The sequence below is a fragment of the Rosa rugosa genome, chromosome 7 (genome assembly GCF_958449725.1).
Source record: "Rosa rugosa chromosome 7, drRosRugo1.1, whole genome shotgun sequence".
NCBI lineage: Eukaryota > Viridiplantae > Streptophyta > Magnoliopsida > Rosales > Rosaceae > Rosa > Rosa rugosa.
In genome coordinates this window covers 22,237,795-22,257,936 of record NC_084826.1, presented here as the reverse complement: position 1 = coordinate 22,257,936, position 20,142 = coordinate 22,237,795, and the positions used below count along the sequence as shown (strand labels likewise).

General features: G+C 36.3%; 1 protein-coding gene across 1 annotated transcript; it reads right to left on the bottom strand.

The window, feature by feature from the left end:
- Positions 1-2,373: 2,373 nt before the first annotated feature.
- On the bottom strand, positions 2,374-6,137 carry LOC133720407 (FT-interacting protein 3). The gene is made up of 3 exons (XM_062146690.1): positions 5,868-6,137; positions 5,482-5,529; positions 2,374-5,166 (listed from the first exon to the last, which is right to left on the bottom strand). The coding sequence occupies exon 3, from the start codon at positions 5,069-5,071 to the stop codon at positions 2,747-2,749; it is 2,325 nt and encodes a 774-aa protein (XP_062002674.1). The 5' UTR covers positions 5,072-5,166; positions 5,482-5,529; positions 5,868-6,137; the 3' UTR covers positions 2,374-2,746.
- Positions 6,138-20,142: the final 14,005 nt, after the last annotated feature.

Here is a 20,142-nt window from a genome sequence, read left to right as displayed (position 1 = left end):
TTTTTCTATGGCAAAAGTTTGAGATCATAGGATTCCTGTAGGACCCCATCCCATAAAATTTGAGAAAATGTTAAGAAACAAGTAGGGAGGTTGGAGAATCTTCCAAAAATAAGAAATAAAAATGAGAAAACACATAATGGAACAAAGGACGAAAGTATTTGGCCACAAGCTGTAAAGATAAAATAAAGCATAGACACGTCCCCATCTGCCCGCCAACCTAGAAGGCTAGAACTCAGAACTCCCCTAGCACCCCAAGAATCCAATACAATCTTTACCTTGGTAGTAAAAGAACTGCTGTTCACCACAACATAGGGTGAATAGTGAAATGCAGCTATAGATCAACTTATAAGTTATAACATGTATTAAGATCATTACAACCTCCAATACATAGCAATAGCCAGCGTTTACCAAGCATTCTATTCAAAGCAGATGAAAATAAAAATCGAAAAGGAACAACCGCCCCGACGAGGAGAAAAGAAATAGAACGCGCCTCACGCGCGGAAAAGAAATCAGAGATCGAGCGTTTCTCTCCCGGCCGAACGCCGGCGGGCCCCCTGCCGCTGCGTTCCGGTCCGGGAGGGGATGAGGATGGAGGCTAGCGGCGAGGCTCTATGGCGGGGATCCGGTTCGGGGGAGGAGTTCGACAGTTCCGACTTGGATCGGGGCGGTGCTTCCAGATCGGCTTCTTCTCTCCGTCGATCGTGGGTGGGTGCTAACAGGGTTTCCTGGAAGCGTGGTCCACGGTGGGTGAAGTCTGGTTTGATCTGGGTGTGGATGGATCTGAGTTCGATCTGGGTTTGGGTTTGGACGTGGGTCTGCAGGCGGGGTTCCATGTTGTTTCTGGGGCAGTTGGAGTGGTTCTGGGACACGGATGGCCAGCGGCGAAACGTTGAGGCTCTACGGCAACTGGGGGCTGGGGGACGGTGGCTGAGATCTCGATCTCAGGGCGTGGGCACTTGGTTTTGGTTCTGGTTTCGGGCACCGATATGGTTGAAGAAGGGCCTGCACAGTGTCGTGGTGATGCGGCGGTGCAGGGTTGCTGCTTGGTGGGGGCGGTCTGGTGCCGGCGGTTGGCGTGCGATCAAGCCTTCTGCTTTGGGCCACTGGGAGAGATGGTGGATGGGCCGGGCTTCGGCTGTTTGGCTTTGCTGCTGTTTTTTATCTTATGCTTGTTTGTTTGTTCCTTTTTCAGTTGTTGCTTTGTCGGTAATAACCTCCAACCGTGTTCCGGTAGGAGGCAGTGGCCTGTGTGCCAGTCTTTGCACCTTGTATGCCTACTTTGCTCTAGGTAGGCGGCGAGTTCCTTGCACTTGCAAATGGTCGCTGCCTCTTAGTAGCAGAGGGAATTTAAGTGTCACTGGATGTAGTGTCCGGTGGCATCATAATGGGAAAGCTGTGCATATGGTAGTTATGCTTTGCTGCAGTCGGGTTGCAGATCAAGTTATCTTTCCGTTGTGTCACCACTGCGTTAATGCAGTTAAAGCAAATAGAGTCGCCAGTAGTGCGCTCTTTGCTAGTTGGTGCTTTGTTGAGTACAAGCATTTAGTAGACAATCAGGATAGTATTTCAGGATGTTCTACTTACTGTAATCAAGGGTTTAGGCTCAATGTCCCCCCCTTGTATTCGACAGTTTCTTTAATTAAGGCTATCAGGGCTTGAGGGCTGCCGCACCGCCCTTTTCTAAAAAAAAAAAAAAAAATCGAAAACAGACCCATAATTGCAGGAGCAATCTTTGTCTGTCCCCATTAGCTTCAATTTTCTCTTGAATTAAATAGGTCATAAATTAACTGTCCCCATTTTTGCTAAATCATTTGTGTCACTGTCCAAACACTACACTTTCACATGCATTTATATTGGTTATTGCTATAAATTATGAAATCGCTGTCGCAGAATCCTAGACGACCAATAACATAATTCTAAACAGTGACACTATCCATAAAATTATACCAACCCAGACAGATGTTGAAATTCAACAAGATCAGACTCTTATTAACTACAATAGAAAAGGTAGGTCAGCCAGCAGTATACATCGTCACCCATCAGTCCCGACTGGGATGGCAGAATTAACCTTTCAATACTCATCTCCATGTTTAAGGGTCTCTTGTCACACTGCTCTGGATATTACACTCTCAATTTAGACCATCCAAAATTTCAAACAAATATTCACCTAATTTGTCTGTCAAATTGACAATTTAACTCAAAAAATAACTAGCAAGTGACATGTCACATAGTTCGACTACAAGCATATAACAATTAGACTGCAAATTTTGACTACAGAACCAAGCATCTAGTTACTAAAAGATGCAACTAGTCCATTACGAGAAGGGCACTGATAATGAACAGTTCAACCTGATGAACTTTACAGAAAGAAAATTGAGAACAATAAAAATATACTAAAAGATGTAATTAGGCAAATAATGGTTCAGCATTTCAATCACAGCCTGCAAAATTAAAAATGACAGCAAACTAGTCACCTTAAAGTGAAGGTTTTTTTTTAACAGAAATCCTAGATCGTACATAATTAACAACCGAAAATTTTAAAGACGACCTTCAAGACAAGGCCATAAATACATCATACCAGAACCCTGCTGCTGAACACTGAAAGAAAACAAGATCCTCGCCTTCATGTTCATGGCTGCAAGGCATTCAAAACAAATAGCTAGCTCTATGCTGCACTCCACCATCGATCTTCATTAACTTGACACATTACCACTCAAAGGCAATTGACCATAAAACAGTCTTTTCCTCACAGCATGCAGTCGGTCCTAGCCGGCAACCTCCTGAAGAAATTCAACGGCACTGATGGAAGCTTATGGCGGAATCTTGGGTGCCTTAACACATAGAATCCAGCGAGAAGTGCCACAATCTGGAATGGAGTAACATACAGAACAATGGCAGCAATCAGACAGAAAAGCACAAACAGAGCTGTAGCTCTGGGGTCTCGCCAGCTCAACAATGATTGCAGCCTCTCCCCTTGAGTAGCCAGGTCACCAACCACTGTCTGGATCCTCCCAGCAATACTCCTCAATCTGTCATATCTCATCCTCACTATGTCAGAAGGTCGTGAAGTTGGGAAGGTATCAAATTCTTCATCAAGTTCATCAGGATGTGCAGAATCTGCGTGAGAGAGACGAGTGTCCATGTGAGGAGGATGCCTCGGCCTCCATCTGTAGTACCAGACTCCAATCAAAAAGAGGTAGAGAAAAATTGTAGGTAATATCAGCTCTGGGTACATGACCAGAATTATGAACAGGATATGAATAAGCACAGTAGTGATGGGGTTTTTCCAATTACAGATCTGATCAAACCATTTTCCAACAGCAATTAATCCACCAAGAACGTTCATAATCCTGAAGAAATTAGCTTTGCTTCTTCTCATACTCCACATGTGGGAACCCACATCCAGCATATACTCGACCACCTCCTTTCTCAAGGGCGGTTCAGCACGGCTCAGCCTCACTGATACAATCAGAGTGGCCTGGTGCCTCAAGCTATCAAGCTGGCTTACAGTTAATGGATGAAGATAGTGCATTTTGGGCAACAGTGGTTGCGAGTACATATGCATCATGTTCAGCAAAGAAGAGCAGGTGAACCTCACAGCCATATGAATTTCACCCATCTTCTTAACACCATTGGGGTGCAGAACCAGAAGAGGATAAGAGTGTGTGTAAACCCGATCAGTTTCAAGAGTAGAGAGACGAATCCTGACCTTCCCGATTCGTGAATCCTTTGCCGCAGCAGCCTTCTCTCCTCCATGCAAATGACAGTTATCAAAGACCCCAATTGTAATGACAGTGCAAGGATCAAAAACTTCCCAAGTGTATTGCTCATTCCACCTGGGAGCAAAGCTATCGATAATGGTTCTTGTCCGAACCCACTTCTGCCCATATTTTGCAACGCAGTAAGCATCTGTTGTTCCCCTACCGTCTATTGTCTTCATTGGCATCAACCCCTGAGCATTCAGGATTCCCACTTCCAGAACCCCAATGCTGGACTTCCACAACGGTTTGGCTGTCGGTCTAAGATCACTACTATAGTGTGTTGACTCATCAAGCACATGGTAGCCACCTTCTAGACAGATCCTCATATGAATCCTGCTTGCAAACTTAATATCCTTCTTCTTTTCCCCTTCTACAATAATGTGCTTCTCAAGATTGTGCCAGCTAGTGTTCACAGGTTTATGATCATACCTTCGGGCCACATACTGCAAAGGTATAGCACACCTCCCCAGAACTTCATCCTTGTTTGGCGCAACTCTATCTTCCACACTTAAAATCAATGGCTCCTCAAAAGGCTCTGATGCTACAAACATTAAATCTTCATTCCACATGGGATTTATACTCCTGCTTTGTGAAATTCGAGTTCTCAAAGCCTGATTTCCCAGGATAGCCTTCACATAAACTTCCGGATACCTGCCTTTATCGCTCGGCATCAAATCCTGAGCCTCAATCACATTAACCCTCAAATACCATAGCTTGGGAGAGAGATACACCTTTGATCGAATGTTTGACAGACTGTCAGCCCCACTAACTGTAGCAGCATCGGAATGCCATGCTTCAGGAAATGCTTCATCAGCTTGAGTGCCCATCCAAACAGCCAACATCAGCTCACCCCTAGCCTTGCCCCCGCTCCTATCCTCCAGTCTATACCATTGTGGTGCCAGGGGACTATCAGGTGGAACCCTTTTCGGAACCTCATTCAGGTCAAAAATAACGTGGCCAATGAAATCATCCTTCAAAAGATCCTTGTCCTTCACAATCACCTCAAGGGCCGAAGCCTGGATCCGGTCCTTCGAGAATGCAAACACCTGGTTCCACTCCGGATGGGTCTTCTTCTCAAAATGCCGAGTTGTACCCTTGTAGTTTCCCAGCTTAACTTCAACATAAGGGTCACAGCTTCCGGTCACATCCTTGGACGGCAAGTCCTTGGCCTTTACAACCCGAACATAGAGGTACTGCATCTGCTCAACGAGGTCATAGGTGCTCGTGTGCTTGTCGCCGGAGATCCTCCCCCCGCCGAGATGGGGTTTGGTCTCCTTCAAAGCAAAGTCTTCCGGTGGAGGCCTCTGCATCTTTTGGGTTCAAAACTAGAGAGACCCAGACGGCCAAAATTGAAGCAACAGTTTCAAAAAACTGATTTTGAACTAATTCAAAGATTCCCGGACACCTAAAAAATCGGATAAACATAGTCAAGTAGCCGTTGGTAAAAAAAAGGAAAATTAAAAGCCCATGGTACCTAAATACCCGGAATATTCATAAGAAAAACTGCATTATCTAAACTGATTAACATGAAACAGGGTGTTATTAATAATGCAAAATGAATACCACATTAATAATGCAAAATGAATATCAGAACACATCTGGAACTTAGTGTAAAAAAAAAAAAAATTAAATAAAATAAACCTAAATTGGAATAACATAGATCCTCGAATATATGATACATTAACAACAGAATATAAAGGTTCAAACTTTAGAGAGTAACCTTGTAACTGCGGAGAAACCCAACCTTCAGATCTGAATGTTTGTAAACCTAAGAACACAAAAACAACAATACCCAACGTTAAAATCACACAAACCAGAACACCACGAGACTCGAGGTGTTTATATTAACCGTGCTTGGCTACCGAGATTAAATAAAACAACTTGCTGTACAATGAATTTCATTTCTGTGACTAAATCCAAAGCATTACTTTCCTATTCCCAACTCAAAATCTGCACTTTCCGAAATTTTCTCTTTCATTTTTCTGGGTTTTGAAAAAGAAAAGAAAAAAAGTAAGAACATAAGAAAACAGAGAAACAAACAAAAAGGGTGGAGGCCAGAGAGGAACCCTAACAATGTCGGTGCGGCGGTGGAGAGAGAAAATTTACCTGTGTGGATTAAGAGGAAGAGGAAGATTCAGAAGATTCAGAAGCAGAGTTCAGAAGGAAGCCAGAGGTGTCTCATTGTTGAATAAGAGAAACATGCAACAGAGAGAAGAAAAACGCTCCTCATGGAGAAGCGGTGGAAGTGGGTTTCATTGGGTTTGGTGAGAGTGAGAACCCATCATGGAGATAAGGATGGAGGAGGAAGCAAACCCCTAGTCCATTCTAGAGAGAGAGAGAGAGAGAGGGAGAGAGCTTTTGCTTTTGGGGTGGGATCTGTTGAATATGTGAGAAATATACAGAGAGAGAGAGAGCGGTCAGTGTTTTTTTTTTTTTTTTTTTTGGTATTTGCTTTATTCGGTGTGGGGGTCCACTCTGTTGCGCTCTTGAGTGTGAGTGTGAGTGTGGGTGGGGTTGGAATATGAACAGAGTTGAAGCATGTGGAGGACTGTTGTCGGACCTCGCACGTGTGTCTTGCCATTTGGAATGAAAAAGGACACTGTGCACAGATCAATTCCTATTGAAATTCTTAAACCGCTTATTCATTTATTTTTTGAAATTAAAATAATTATCAGAATAATTTATTAAACTAATTAACCATGGCGGTCAGTCGGTCACGCTAAAATCCACATTAAATATTGATTACGATTATTCATTTAAATTTTTTTAAATTTTTTTTTTGTTACGTTGGGGAGGATCGAATTCCTGAGTTAACCTAATTCTAACCAAATTTTTCGTCCTCCCTACAAAAGCAACTTGAAAAATATAAATATTTATACCTATATATTGCGAAAACTTGGATTCTTTGAATATATTTAAAAAGCAAGATTTTTCTATCCTCTACTATAAATAGACTTATATATTTTAAGTAAAAAATAATAAAGAATATTTTTAAATAATAAACGAGAGCGTTTTCACATATCAAAAGGAGCAAATGAGGCTTTACCATGTTCTGACAACATGGCCGGCTTCGATCTTTAGGTGGGAGAGTGCCTTCATTCCGACGCCAAGCTGATTTTTGTCACTTTGTGCGTTGGAGTTCGATGGGTAGTCAAACCACCGACTACTCAATTCACTACACGGCTGTAATCAGTAGTGCAAATTCAGCCATGCGTTTCGGCACTGTTATTCTTGCCTTATTTATTCTTCGTTATATGTTGATGCAATTTTTGCATCTTTTCCTTTCGTATTGTTTATTTTGGTTATTGATGTACTTTTGCATCATCTCATTGTAATATTCCAATTTCAATAAAGGGCTGACCTCAGTTTACTCAAAAAAAATGAGGGTTTACCATTAAAAAAATAAGAGAAATTCACACTAGGATAATAGGTAATTCAATGATAAAACTCCATTTTTGACCCAAAAAAAATGGTAAAACTCCATTTGCTCTTCCCCACTTTTATTATTTCTTTTTCTCCCATGTATTACATGTGTGACAACTCTATAACTAGAGCAATAAAAGAAGTAAAGGACTAGTAGCCTAGTGTAGTGTGGTACTGATCTCTTTGTAAAAAATTGAGAGAAAACTCTCATTTTGTTTTCCTCAAAAACTCAACTTTCTCTTTTATGTTTCTTCCCCTTCTCCAAGCTATGATATAGGATTCTAGGTTAGGGGTGGGTTGCACCGGTTCTTTCTGAAACATTCCTTTTTTGTTTGTCTTTTGTCCTCCCCATTCCATCATCGCTAAATTTTTTAAATTTATACCATCATTTCCATTTGCTTGCTTACCTTCATGTTCTTCTTTACTTTGAATCTTCCTCAACAATCGATCTTTTCATCATTGACGGTAACTTGCTAGACCAATCATGCTTCGTATAGAGTAATCCTCCTTAAAATCAAATTCAAACGATTAGTAGATATTAAGATTGTGTCAAAAAAAAAACACAGAAAATGAAATCATTTTGTTAGAAATCTCTCCTCAGTGAATTCTGAGACGAAAGAGTTGGATCAAATATCATATAAGCACTCAAAAAAAATCAGCAGCTAATTCTAGCTACCTCGCAAGCTCTAGTATCAGTGTGGTAGTTCGGCCTAATCTTAATATATAATTCATTTTATTTGTTGTAAGATGTAAAATAAAATAAAATAAAGTATATAGGAGCGGGGTACGTAGGCGAATATCACCCCTCAATGTAAATTGTAAATGATTATTGCTATGCTAGTTATATATATTGTTTGATAATTAAAATTTGTGAACACGTTTGATGATTGTAGTAATTATTGCACTAAATTTCTTATGCATGATTTGTTGATGAGAGGTCTTTTCACAATATGCCATTGGATTCCCGGCGGGATACTGTGGCCATGTGGGGATGGGATACATCTCTTATTTTTGTGTTTTATTTGGTTTATTTTTGTGCTTTATTTGGCTGAGTTTATGTGGCATTTGTTTAGGCGTTGCTAGCTTGGAGCTTCACATCAACAAAGAGAATAAAATTGTTGTTTGCCTACCTCAACAAGTCCGGGTGTCATCAACTTTGATTAAATTATATAGCAGTAAATCTGGATACAATAGCTGATGATATTGAATGCTTTTTTTTTTGTTTTTTATTTCTTTACAGGAAAGACATTTTTTGTTTTGACATTAAGAAGAGAAAAGCATTTTTACTATACTTGACCACCAAATTTCTACTTAGTTTTTTTGAATCAAAAAATAAAATCAAAATTCCACTTAGTTTTGGATTGGTCCAAAGTTTTGTTGCTTCCATGTGATAGGTGAAGCATAACAAAAGTGCTTTTTCTATGAAATTATCAAAATGGACCATTAAGAAGAGTACAGAAATAAGTTTTTAACATAATTAGTTAATGGTTTTCTAATGAGAGAAGCAGTCTTATCTAGACGATATAAACCGGATTCTAATCCAGATTCATTGTTAATGAGCATATTTGGATTTGATAATTTGATATGTTAACTCGTTAACGATCTAGATATGTTAATCCGTTAAGTCAACGGATCTAATGGTGCGTTTGTGGTGGTAGCTTCTCCATTTATAAGCAACGACAATTATAGTGTTTGGTAACTCGGATTCCCCCTTCCTTTTCCCAAAAACCAACGCTTTTTCTGTCGAAAAGCAGAAGTTGGCTCATGCTTCCTTTTAAAAGTAGAATCCAGGATGAGCACTATGGCATCTTACATTGTAGATTTATGAATCTTCCATAATACCAGTCACTACCATCCCTTCCTTGAAGAAATTACGCAGATTGCCATTAAACTCTTCTCTTCATCCTTCATGCAAATGCCACTCCTCTTCACAGACTCTGTCTCTCTCTCTCTCTCTGACTGGCATCACCTCTCTCCTTAATCCTCTGGCCTCTCTTTCTTCTGTCTTCGTCAATCAACATCATGATTCTAGGTTCGAAATCGAAGTCTTAATCAAGCAACGCGGCTTGGCAATTTGATTCAGGGTTAATCTTTTAACTATTTCAATTTCAAATTTCTCTGATTTTGATGAATATTTAGGTTCAATTTTGTTCTGGATTTTAGAGATATGAGTGGTAGAGATGTTTATGATTTGTAGCATATAGCCGGCAAGCTTGTGTTTGAGCTTGCTAGTGATTACTTGATTGTAATAGTTTCAAAAGAATGTACACTTGAATCCATTATAAGGTAATTATGTGCCTTATGTAATATTTGAGGACAATTAATTGTAGTGTATTCGTTTTCTAGGACTAATTGTTTTATGCCTTTTTTTTTTTTTTTTCAAGAAGTGATCTTTGTTTTTTAATAGTTAGTTTGGTATTATTCTGGAGATCATGTGTGGGAGTATTGAAGACCTAAGTAGAGTGCAGCAAAATGGAGTTTAAAACTTGTGGTTGTAAGCCAACATAAATTCCATCAATGATTGTTATGGTCAGTTAAGAGTGTTGAACATGCTGTTTTTTCATAGATCTATAGTCCGAAAGAATGTCAGGAACACTTACTAAGACCCTTTTGGTTTTGGAGGTGGCCAAAGCAAGTAGTAATATTGGAGAATGTGGGAGTCTCTCCCACATCTAAGAAGAAGTTTAAGGAACTCAACCTTATATAAGTGTTTCCTTAAAACACTTGCTAAATGGACAAAGAGAGGCAAGGCCCATTTGGTGGAAGCTTGAGCGAAGGCCCTATTGTGTGTGTGTGTAAATATCAAAGATGGACCTTAGGCCGAAATAAAAATTCCTTTTTGCATTATGTTTTTTTGTTTTTGTTTTGCATTCTATTTGAGGTTCGGATAATCATCAAATATTAGTTATTTCGGATAATTATTAAATATTTTTAGTTTATTCAATATATACTAGATGGCGCCACACACTATGTGTGTGAAAATTGAATTTTTTTTTTTAATAGAGAGTGTTATTTACGGTAGTTTTTCATGGAATGATGAAAGTTGGTAGTTTGATTATCTGTTTCTCATTTTCACATTTTTTTATATATTTTCTTTTTATTTTGTAATTTGACTATATCACCCCATCTGTTTTATGAGTTGTATAGTTTTTTTAATATTTTAGGGTCATTTTGGTACATTTTTTCTGTTTTGGCTAACAAAACCTCTTCTCTTAATAATAGTATAGATATATAACACCAGAAAAAATAAAAAAAGACATTTCTCCTCTCCTCTCCCCCTCCCTCTTTCTATAGAAAAACACATAGTAGAATTTGCCAGGATTCGAGTCGAAGTGCTTCGACTTGAATCTGATAGTTGTAACCTGCAAGATAGACGTCAAAGAACTACAAGCACAAGAGTAGGGACAAACTTCTGTCTTAGGAGATTGCTACAAAAAAGCCTCTTATCAATCTCAAATCAAGTCGGTGATTTCATTACTTCTTTTTTGAATTTTGAGCAAATTTCAATTCGTTCATATTTTAGGATTGAGTTACGTTTGCAATCTTATTTCGTACCTATATTAATATCTGTTTACAATTATACTAAACTATTTTTGAGGATAGATTCATTGCTTACTATCCTCTGTTCTAACAGTAATATGGTCATCATCATCATTAATTAATTGAATCAACCTCATAGTCATAGCCATCAATGGGAGAATTAATTATGTCGTCTGACTTTTGCCTTTTTCAATTTTCATAAAGGTATGTTAATTAATGGGATATGTTGATGTGGTTGAGAAATGGGAGGTACATTATGAGTATAGAGGTGGCTCGAGTGGTACGAGATGTTTTGGTATGAGATGTGTGGATATGATTAGAGAATATGGATTGAAATCCTTGTGTAAGCTAGAGTGGTAGTGAAATGGCTAGGGTGAGTGGTCATGAAGTTCAGCTACAACTAGTGAGATTGCATTACTTTTAGTTACTTCATTTTTTTGCTTGTCATTGTGTTGGCTTTAGTGGGGTATGCTTTTGTAGTTCAATCTTCAGTGTATATAAGATGCATCCCTCTCTAATATATTTTGACTAAATGTTCCTCATTATTCTTCAGAGCTCTCAAATTGGTTGTGTTAAGGAATCAGAGTCACGATTGGGCTCTAGTGTTGAGGTTTTGGAAAATTGAAGTTCATTGATTTGTCAAGTATAGTTATTGTGGCTCGACTCTTATTGTAATTAATATTTGTTGAACCTCCTATATTATTGTAATGCAATATTTCAGATTTAATTTTTGTTCGGTCTAGATTTTATTTGAATCTGCAGTCCAGATTTGATGCATATGTTCAGTCCAAATTTTAATGAATGTGCAGTCTAATTTTGGACTCATAAAAGAATTAGTTTGCCTTAAGTGCTTGAGTAGTGATTTGGAAGAATTATTAAATTTGCAGCTTGCTGATTGATAGCTTTGTGTTAAATCTGGTCGTGTATATATGCTACTGCAATGCAGGAATTAGACACCTCTTTACCATTCAAATGGCTATGCTTACTGGTATAGATTTAGAAGAGAAGGGTATGTATCCTTGTGTTTGATGTGGAAAAAAAAAACAAATACAAAAAAAAACAAAAAAGAAGAAGAAGAAGAAAGAAATTAAGAAAGGATTGAACAGGACAAAAGTGGTTTAGTACGTTAATAAATCTAAAACTTGTGCAGTTGGGCTTAACTAATTCTTATTTTACTAACCACCCATGAGAACAGGATCTTCTCTCTAAACTGGAATCATGATCATAATCAAGCAATAGATCAGGAATATCAGTCAAGAATAAGAACCAAAACTAAAATATTAGAACATGTTATAAACTAGATAATTAGAGAGAGATAGAATAGAGAAACAGAATATAGGAGGAGATAGAAGTGTATTTCATTCTCATTAGACCCCTTTATATAGGAGTAATGTTTACATCATAAGGACATAACTAATGAGTATTTACAGTGGACAACCACATTTATATAATATTTATAACACTCCCCCTTGGATGTCCACCACTAAATGATATGGTGTTGGACGCGCTTAATGTTGCCTCGTCAAAAACCTTGCCAGGTAACAAAAACCCAGTGGGACAAAAACAACCCTGGTCGAAGGAGAAAAAGAGTACAACGCGCATATGTCCTAGGTAACATGATTTTGAATGCTCCCCTGATGAGAATCTCCCCCTGATTTTTGCAAGCTTCAATCATGTATGCAATAAAATACATGCACCATGTATATTGGATATGGTGTGTCGATCACATAGGTGAGACCATGTGTGCTTTGCATAAAGGGGACTCATCATGAATTGCAATTCCTGCAAAAGGTTAGGGTAATACCAATAAAACTATGATAATAAATTTTACCTCAAGTAGAACCAATTTCATATGCTCAAATTATAGATAAAGATATTAGCTAATGAATAACAATATAAAGGAACAACAATTGACACATTTACCTTTATCCGAGCATTGAAATTTAAGTATGACATTCTTTGCCATAAATATCAATTTGTGTAATTGATAATTTTATATAGGCTCAATATGAGCTCTAGATAAATTCATAACTTCGCGAAAGTTAGAATATGTTGCAACATTATGAGTATGATTCGAATTCGATTTCTTAGTCTTGTCATAGTACTCATTGAGACAATAAGTCACTTTGACCGTAATTGAATGAGTATGTATGAGCTTTAGACTTTTGATTCCATGAGTGAGCTTTAAGCTCTTTCACTCATTCATGGACTTGCCTTTGGCAATATGAATCCATTAAGGATTTGGTTAAGCAATATGCTTATAATGACACATAGGATTTGGGGATTTGCTTTTAGCAATTTGCCTTTAAGATCTTCATAATAATCATGACAACCTGCTATAAGCCTCTCGTCAATATATCAGCTATATGTAACACTGTACTTATAGAAAAGTTGTCGCTTGGAGAAAAATGCCCATGTCTCTATAAAGAGAATTGTGTCATAGTGATTTCAATTCACTTTAGTACACCCTTTGTAATTTTTTTTAGGGTAGATAAAGTCCAAGTATATCATCACGTTTACAATATTTAAAATCATTGGAATTGCCTCTTTCCAATTTGGCCAATAGTATGATTTGTCGACACAATGAAACGTGGTAGTATATAGCCCTTGATGATATTTAGTTGCAACTACAGATGAGATATCATCAATGATCATCAATTAGAGATCTATCACACATTCAAAATATATGCATGCATTAGCTATAATAAGCTTATTCATATCAGGTACCCATGCCTCTTTTAGGGCATTTGTTGTCTCTCAAGGACAAATTAATTAAAGAATGTGGATCTTTGTATAACCTCATAACGAGTGTTATAGGGCTTGTATAATCTTCCCTTATAGGGAGATTAAAACATTGGACTTGGTGGATATATCCCACATAATGCACGCCGTTACAATAGTGTTTCCTCCCCCTAACGGCGGGAAGACCATCTAGTTTGACCATTCGCAAAATATGCGTGCAAAAAATTTGGATTGTAAATCCATTGGTGGGTGGCGAGCCCAAACCAATTTTTAGGTCAAAAACTTGTCTTTAATAAGTGTCACTTTCTCAATTTCTCATAATTGATTGAGACTTTTTCTTAAGATAATAATAAGACATGGTGGATAAATATCACACACCAATTCATATCGTTTTTCATAATATTTCTCCCCCTAATGACGGGAGAATTGTCTTATTAAAGTGACAACTCGCAGATATGCGATAAATTATAATATCCTCGTTAGGAAAGTTTGTAATTATTGTTGTATTATACAATAATGTAGAGTATGTATGTAGATGAGTCTACATGACATAGTAATAACACATTAGTCACGCCAAAATAAATTTATTTGGCTCAATGAAATTTTTAATTCATGATATAGTATACAGTAGTATACTTATAGTTGATTAATACAACTTAATGTAGGTGAAACTTTCATCACCAAATATATGCAATGGTATTCCACATAGGTAACATAATACGAGCTTAGTTGGAGTCATCAATCAAGATCTGCAGCTCTTGAGATGATTGTTACCTTAACTTTTTGAAGCATCAATTGTGAAAAATTATCAACAATTGCAATGGATCATGTCCATAGTTGCATTATATGCATGCAAGACAACTATGTTTGTCATTATATTTATCATGAACATTCATGGTTCAAAATGAATTTATTAATGAACACGTGGTTCATATTATTGTTTGACACTGAAAACAAATGTCAAAATTATATACTGAAATTTGAGTCTGGGACAGTAGTCCATATGAGTATAAGCATATCCTTCAATAAATAATAGATTTAGGGATCATAGCCCTCATACTCAAAACATTTGGTTTGAGCCTTCACAATTAGAAGCATGTTCTAAGAGTGGAGTGAACAGAGGTTCACATGTACTCATAAAGAGAAGGGACAAATGTCCTAACATAATTGGAGATCAAGAAACAAGAGGTTTCGATCTATTTGATTGTATAACAATCAGCGGAGGAATTTTAAGTCCTCATGAAATTGAATCAAGAAACATGTAGTTTCGATCTCATTATAAATTGACAATTTTATATCAAATTATCAGATAAGATAATAAGAGGAAATCAAATTGAAGTCGTCAAACTCATGAAAAATACATACCTCGATTCTGTTGAAAATATAATTGATATTGTTGATATCAATTGGTGAGTAACAGAATATTCTAAAATAGAGACAGATTCATTTAGAGTCAGTAATTGAAACATGCATTAATATAACATTATAAAAATAATCAATAAAACTGTTGTAGTCTAGTTGGTTAAAATATTTGGTTCGCATCCAAAAAGACCTGGGTTCAAGTCCCAGCGATGGAAAAATAATTTTGTTATTTTTTCACAAACGACATAATCATATGAGGTAGATATAATCATAAGTAATAAATGTTCATTATGATCGCATAAAATAAATAACTATGGTAAGTATCGAATAATGGTAATAGAATGATAATAAAATGAGTTATTAATAACAATAACTACAAGATAATGACAATTAAAAATATTATCATGATAATTGTAGCTCTTGCAACAAATACTCACGACAAATTCAGTTATGAAAGAATTGTAATAAATGTAATTTAAACATAATAAATATGATTAAACAGATAAAGATAATGAAACATAATTACGTTTAATCGGTGCCAAAACATAGGCTTAAAATGACTAAACAAAATAAATAGAGACAAAAAAAACGCCTAAACATAGGCTTAACATTTATCGGTATCAAGAAAAACCGCCGCTAATCATGTAATCAATATGTTTTCCATTGTTATCTTCACTAACAGATTCTCCACATAACTTTAGTTGGGAGGTAATCATATGTATAGTGAAATTGAAAATCAGTGACAGATTTAAAGTTCTGAAGGCGCAAAAATACGTCCATTCATATTGTGCTCTAGATAGAACAATGGTTTTCTGGTGAGCAAATCGATCAGCCAATGCTTGCCAAATCTCAAGTGGATCTTTCACTGTAAGGTAATCATCTTTTAGGATCTTATCAAGATGATAACGCAAGAAAATCATAGGCTTGACGGGATCTTGCACAGATGACTTATTGTCAACTTTGATGGCATTTCCAAGGTTTTTAGCCATAAGGTGAATTTCAGCATCAAATAGTTCTTGCCAAAAATTTTAAGAGGATCAAAGTCCAATTTTGTGAGATGCGTCATCTTTCTACAAAGAGAAAAGATGAGATATATCAGGATCCATAATTATTAGAACAATATGTTCTATGAAAAATTCATATACGAAACAAAGGTTTCGAAGAGTTCATAAATATGAACAATGGATCCCATAGGGAACACACGAGAAAAACATTCGTGTGATGTCTATAGAACCATAGGTTCTAAGACTACTCGGTCAGAGGACTCGAGTCTTGAGCAATGGAACATGTAGTTCTCATTGTCGTATATGAAATATAAATTTTCAACAATTATATTATATAAAAGATACATACAAATACATGTAAATGATCGCATAAAGAAAATTGATATTCATCTAGGAGAGAAAGAAGAAAAACTCATAGATCATTAGCCTTGGTCATAAGCAACTATGTTGCACCATAAGACTTGCTGATCATCATGGAGTTCAAAGAAGAAGAAGAAGAAAAATAAGAGCAAATTCGTGCTGATAACGTGTTATAAACTAGAGAATTAGAGAGAGATAGAATAGAGAAACATAATATAGGAGGAGGTAGAAGTGTATTTCATTCTCATTAGACCCCTTTATATAGGAGTAATGTTTACATCATAAGGACATAACTAATGAGTATTTACAGTGGACAACCACATTTATATAATATTTATAACAGAACACCTTATTTTCAATCATCGAGGACAATTTCTTGTCTCTCTAATTCATTTTCATTTTAACTTATGCAATGCGGGAAACTATTGATTAAGGATTTCAAATTAACTTCTATTTCAAAGATTTCCGAGTCTTGATTAACTCTAAACCTGCTTCGTCAAAGAAACCTTCTTTATACTGATTGGAAGTATGCATATAAGTATGAACCTTTATTTTCCTTTTGTTGTCCATATTTTATTAAATGTGCATTCCAGCTTTTATGCTTCTGTCAAGATATTGTCCAGATTTTAAGCTTTTGTTCAGGCCATATTGATTATTGAATGTCCTAAAATGCATATAATGGTATTAGTATCATGACAAGTGCAAGGTAATGAAATGCGATGACATCTTGATCATATATTTTTGCTTTTTCTCTGTGCTAGATGGGAAAAAAAATTGGCTATTTGGAATGAAGGTTTGGTAGATGTAGAACCAAGTCCTATTGAAGTAGTGAAAATACTATTGCATATGCTAGTGATAGGAGCATTTTAATGTGGTATTTTAATAGTTAATTCCTCACATTTTGCTTAGTTAATTCCTTAACGAATCGATTTTTAACTCAATTTCTATTTTCTTAGGTACATTGGAGTAAATGATGGTGAAATAAGCATTAGGTCCACACTTACCTATAAATGGTGGAGAAAAATGGAAATGTACTAAAATGTCAATTTTACACATTTTCCTACTCCGGCTAGGAGAAACCAAGCCAAGCAAGGAAGAAGGAGCGGCCGCCGGACCAAATGAACTTCAAATGAGCTGAAACTTTCCAGATCCATTCTAGACAGCCCAAGGATCATTTCTTATGAAGAGTGCAAGAACTTTTGTTGAGTGGAAGGCCTTCAAACAATCAGCCCAATTTTCTACAGAAGCAAAACTGGAAAACTGGACCTGTAAGAGGTCCAGCAGCATTTTCGGCCCAACCACATGGAATAAAAATCTGAAATTTTACCAGGGTGATCTACACTCATAATGGAACATTTTTTATGAAGAGGTCATAGTGAAATTGGGAATGCTTGTTGGAGAAATAATTGAAGGAATAAAGGGGCAGAAACTGATCTAAAAAACAGCTCAACATCACATGTTCATGTTTCCTACCCACATGAAGAAAGCTAGATGCTTTTCTCTTTTTCCTTGGATATATTTTTCTGCTCCAATAGATCATCATCACTTCCATACTTCTACACCTTCATGCCTTGCTTTCATTTCATCATTACTCCATCTTTTCCATATTTTACAAACCACTTTCATTATTTTTCTTCCATTTATCATTTCACTCTTCTTTTTCTTCCCTATATAAACACCTTCTCCTCTCACTCTAAACATGATTCCTTCATCCATTCCATCTTCTTTGTCTCTCCATTTCCTTTCCATTTTCCCACAAAATTCCTTCATCCATTCCATCTTCTTTGTCTCTCCATTTCCATTCCATTTTTCTCTCCATTCTCTAGTTGCAAAATTCTGCGTTTTCAAGTAAGAAGAAGAAGAAGAAGAAGGAGCCGGGAATATCATATCCTCCATCGTCCACCTTGAAGGCTTGCTTCCAAGATTCAAGATTTCAACGTTTCAAGCACTCCATCTCCATCTCCAACTCACGGTGTAATTCATTCTTTTTCCTTATTTAATTTCGTAGGAATTTGTTTCTAGTTAACAAATAATGTTAAGGGCAAAGTTTAAGCCCAATTTCTATGTTTGAATAAAAATTGTGATTTCTTTATGTTGATTTTTATGTTGCTTATGTGAGATTGCTTAATTGATTTTGGATTATGGAAAACTTTTATATGTATGTGTTCTTTGATGGCCAACTTAGGATATATGCATGTAATTGGTGCTAGATTTAAGTAGTAAAGGCTTTGGACAAAAGTCGAAATCAATTAAGGAGGATTGCAAATAGATGGACTTTTTCATACTAGGTTGTGCACTTTGGTTGACATCCTTTCTTTGTTCTTCATGCATTGAATGTGTTCTTGATTAGCTAGTTTTCTAGACTATGATTGCATGTTCAATAGGTTTAATTTAGGTGCTTTCACTTAGATTAAATATTCAAGGAAAGTAAAATATGGGAAATCATTTGCTTCGAATGTTTCACATGGTCAACTTATTTCTCATGACATAGATAATCAACTATAGGAATTGTAATTGGATTTCATTCATATGATTGTAGTTTTGATCTTTGTTTCTTGTGTTCCACCCTTGTATATGTGTTTTTACACTTTCTTTATTTCATTTAATTTTAATTCCAATTCTATAATCTCAAAACCCCCCTTTTTATATTAACTTGTATATATTTTTATTCTTTATTTTATTTTTGTACATAATACTTTTTACTTTATTATTTTAATTCTTTATTTGTTTTTTTTGACAATGACAGGTGTACCCTCAATCCCCGGAATAGAACGATCCCTATTTGCTTATACTACTAACGATGTTTTCAGGGTTAAATTATGCGCTTGCTTTGAGCGTATCAATTTTTGGCGCCGTTGCCGGGGATTGAAAAATCACTTGTTTTTGTTTATAATTGTTGTATATAAACTGTTTGATACTTAGTTTAAATTAACTAGGTTGTTTTTTTTATTGTTGAATACGAGTTTAATTGTGAGTTGTAAATTAAAGAAGGAATAGGTGAAGTCGTGTTTATTAATATTGGCCTAAACCCCTTATTGGTACCTAGTTCAGGTCCCTTAAGGTTGAGGGCGGCCTTTATTAACATTCATTGAACTGTCTAACACACTTAGGACCTTTTACATCCTAGTAAGAATATCCTATGTGAGATGGTGTCTAGGAAGGGGACAACGTTCATGACGGGTTTTTGAATCCAGAAGTGCTTATAAATGGGCTTAGCTCATGCCAAAATGGATTTTTCCTCTCGTGTTCACCCTCCCCTACCTGGCCATTTCAGTAAGGTTGCCCAACGGATGTAGGAGGGACTTTGTGTCTAGACGACTATACTTGGGCCGCACGTCCACTTGATTTACCGCTTGGAATTAGATTTGATATCAATAATGTTTATAACAAAAGAAATACTTGTGCATACTCTTTACGTGTAAATTATTTTGTTGTTTCACACTTTATACTTGTAAAAATACTTTTTTACGTTTTATACTCACTTGTGTACTTAACTTGTGTCTTATGTACAAAATACTTGTTAATTATACTTGTAGTTTGTAATTCATAGTTACTTGTTTATTTTTTTTGTATTTCTTTGTTAATATTAAGTTACTAACTTTATTTAATGTAGGTACCGTCTGGCTGCAAGACGTAAAATACAAGCGCTGCTTGGGAGGCAACCCAATTCAGAATATAATCAGATTTGCTTTCTCTTCCCCTTTTACTCCTCCATTTTCTTTTTGTTTTAGTAGTTATTTTCGTAAATTCCATCCCTATATGCTTACTTATTTCATTGCATGCTTTTAATTGATTACATAGAGGATAATGCAATATTTAAGTGTGGGGGAAGGGATTTATATTTTTGTCTTTCATTTTGAATCCTATAAATATTTTTGTCTTTCATTTTGAGTCCTATAAATATTTTTGAGTCCTATATTTAAAAAAAAAAAAATAATAATAATAATAAT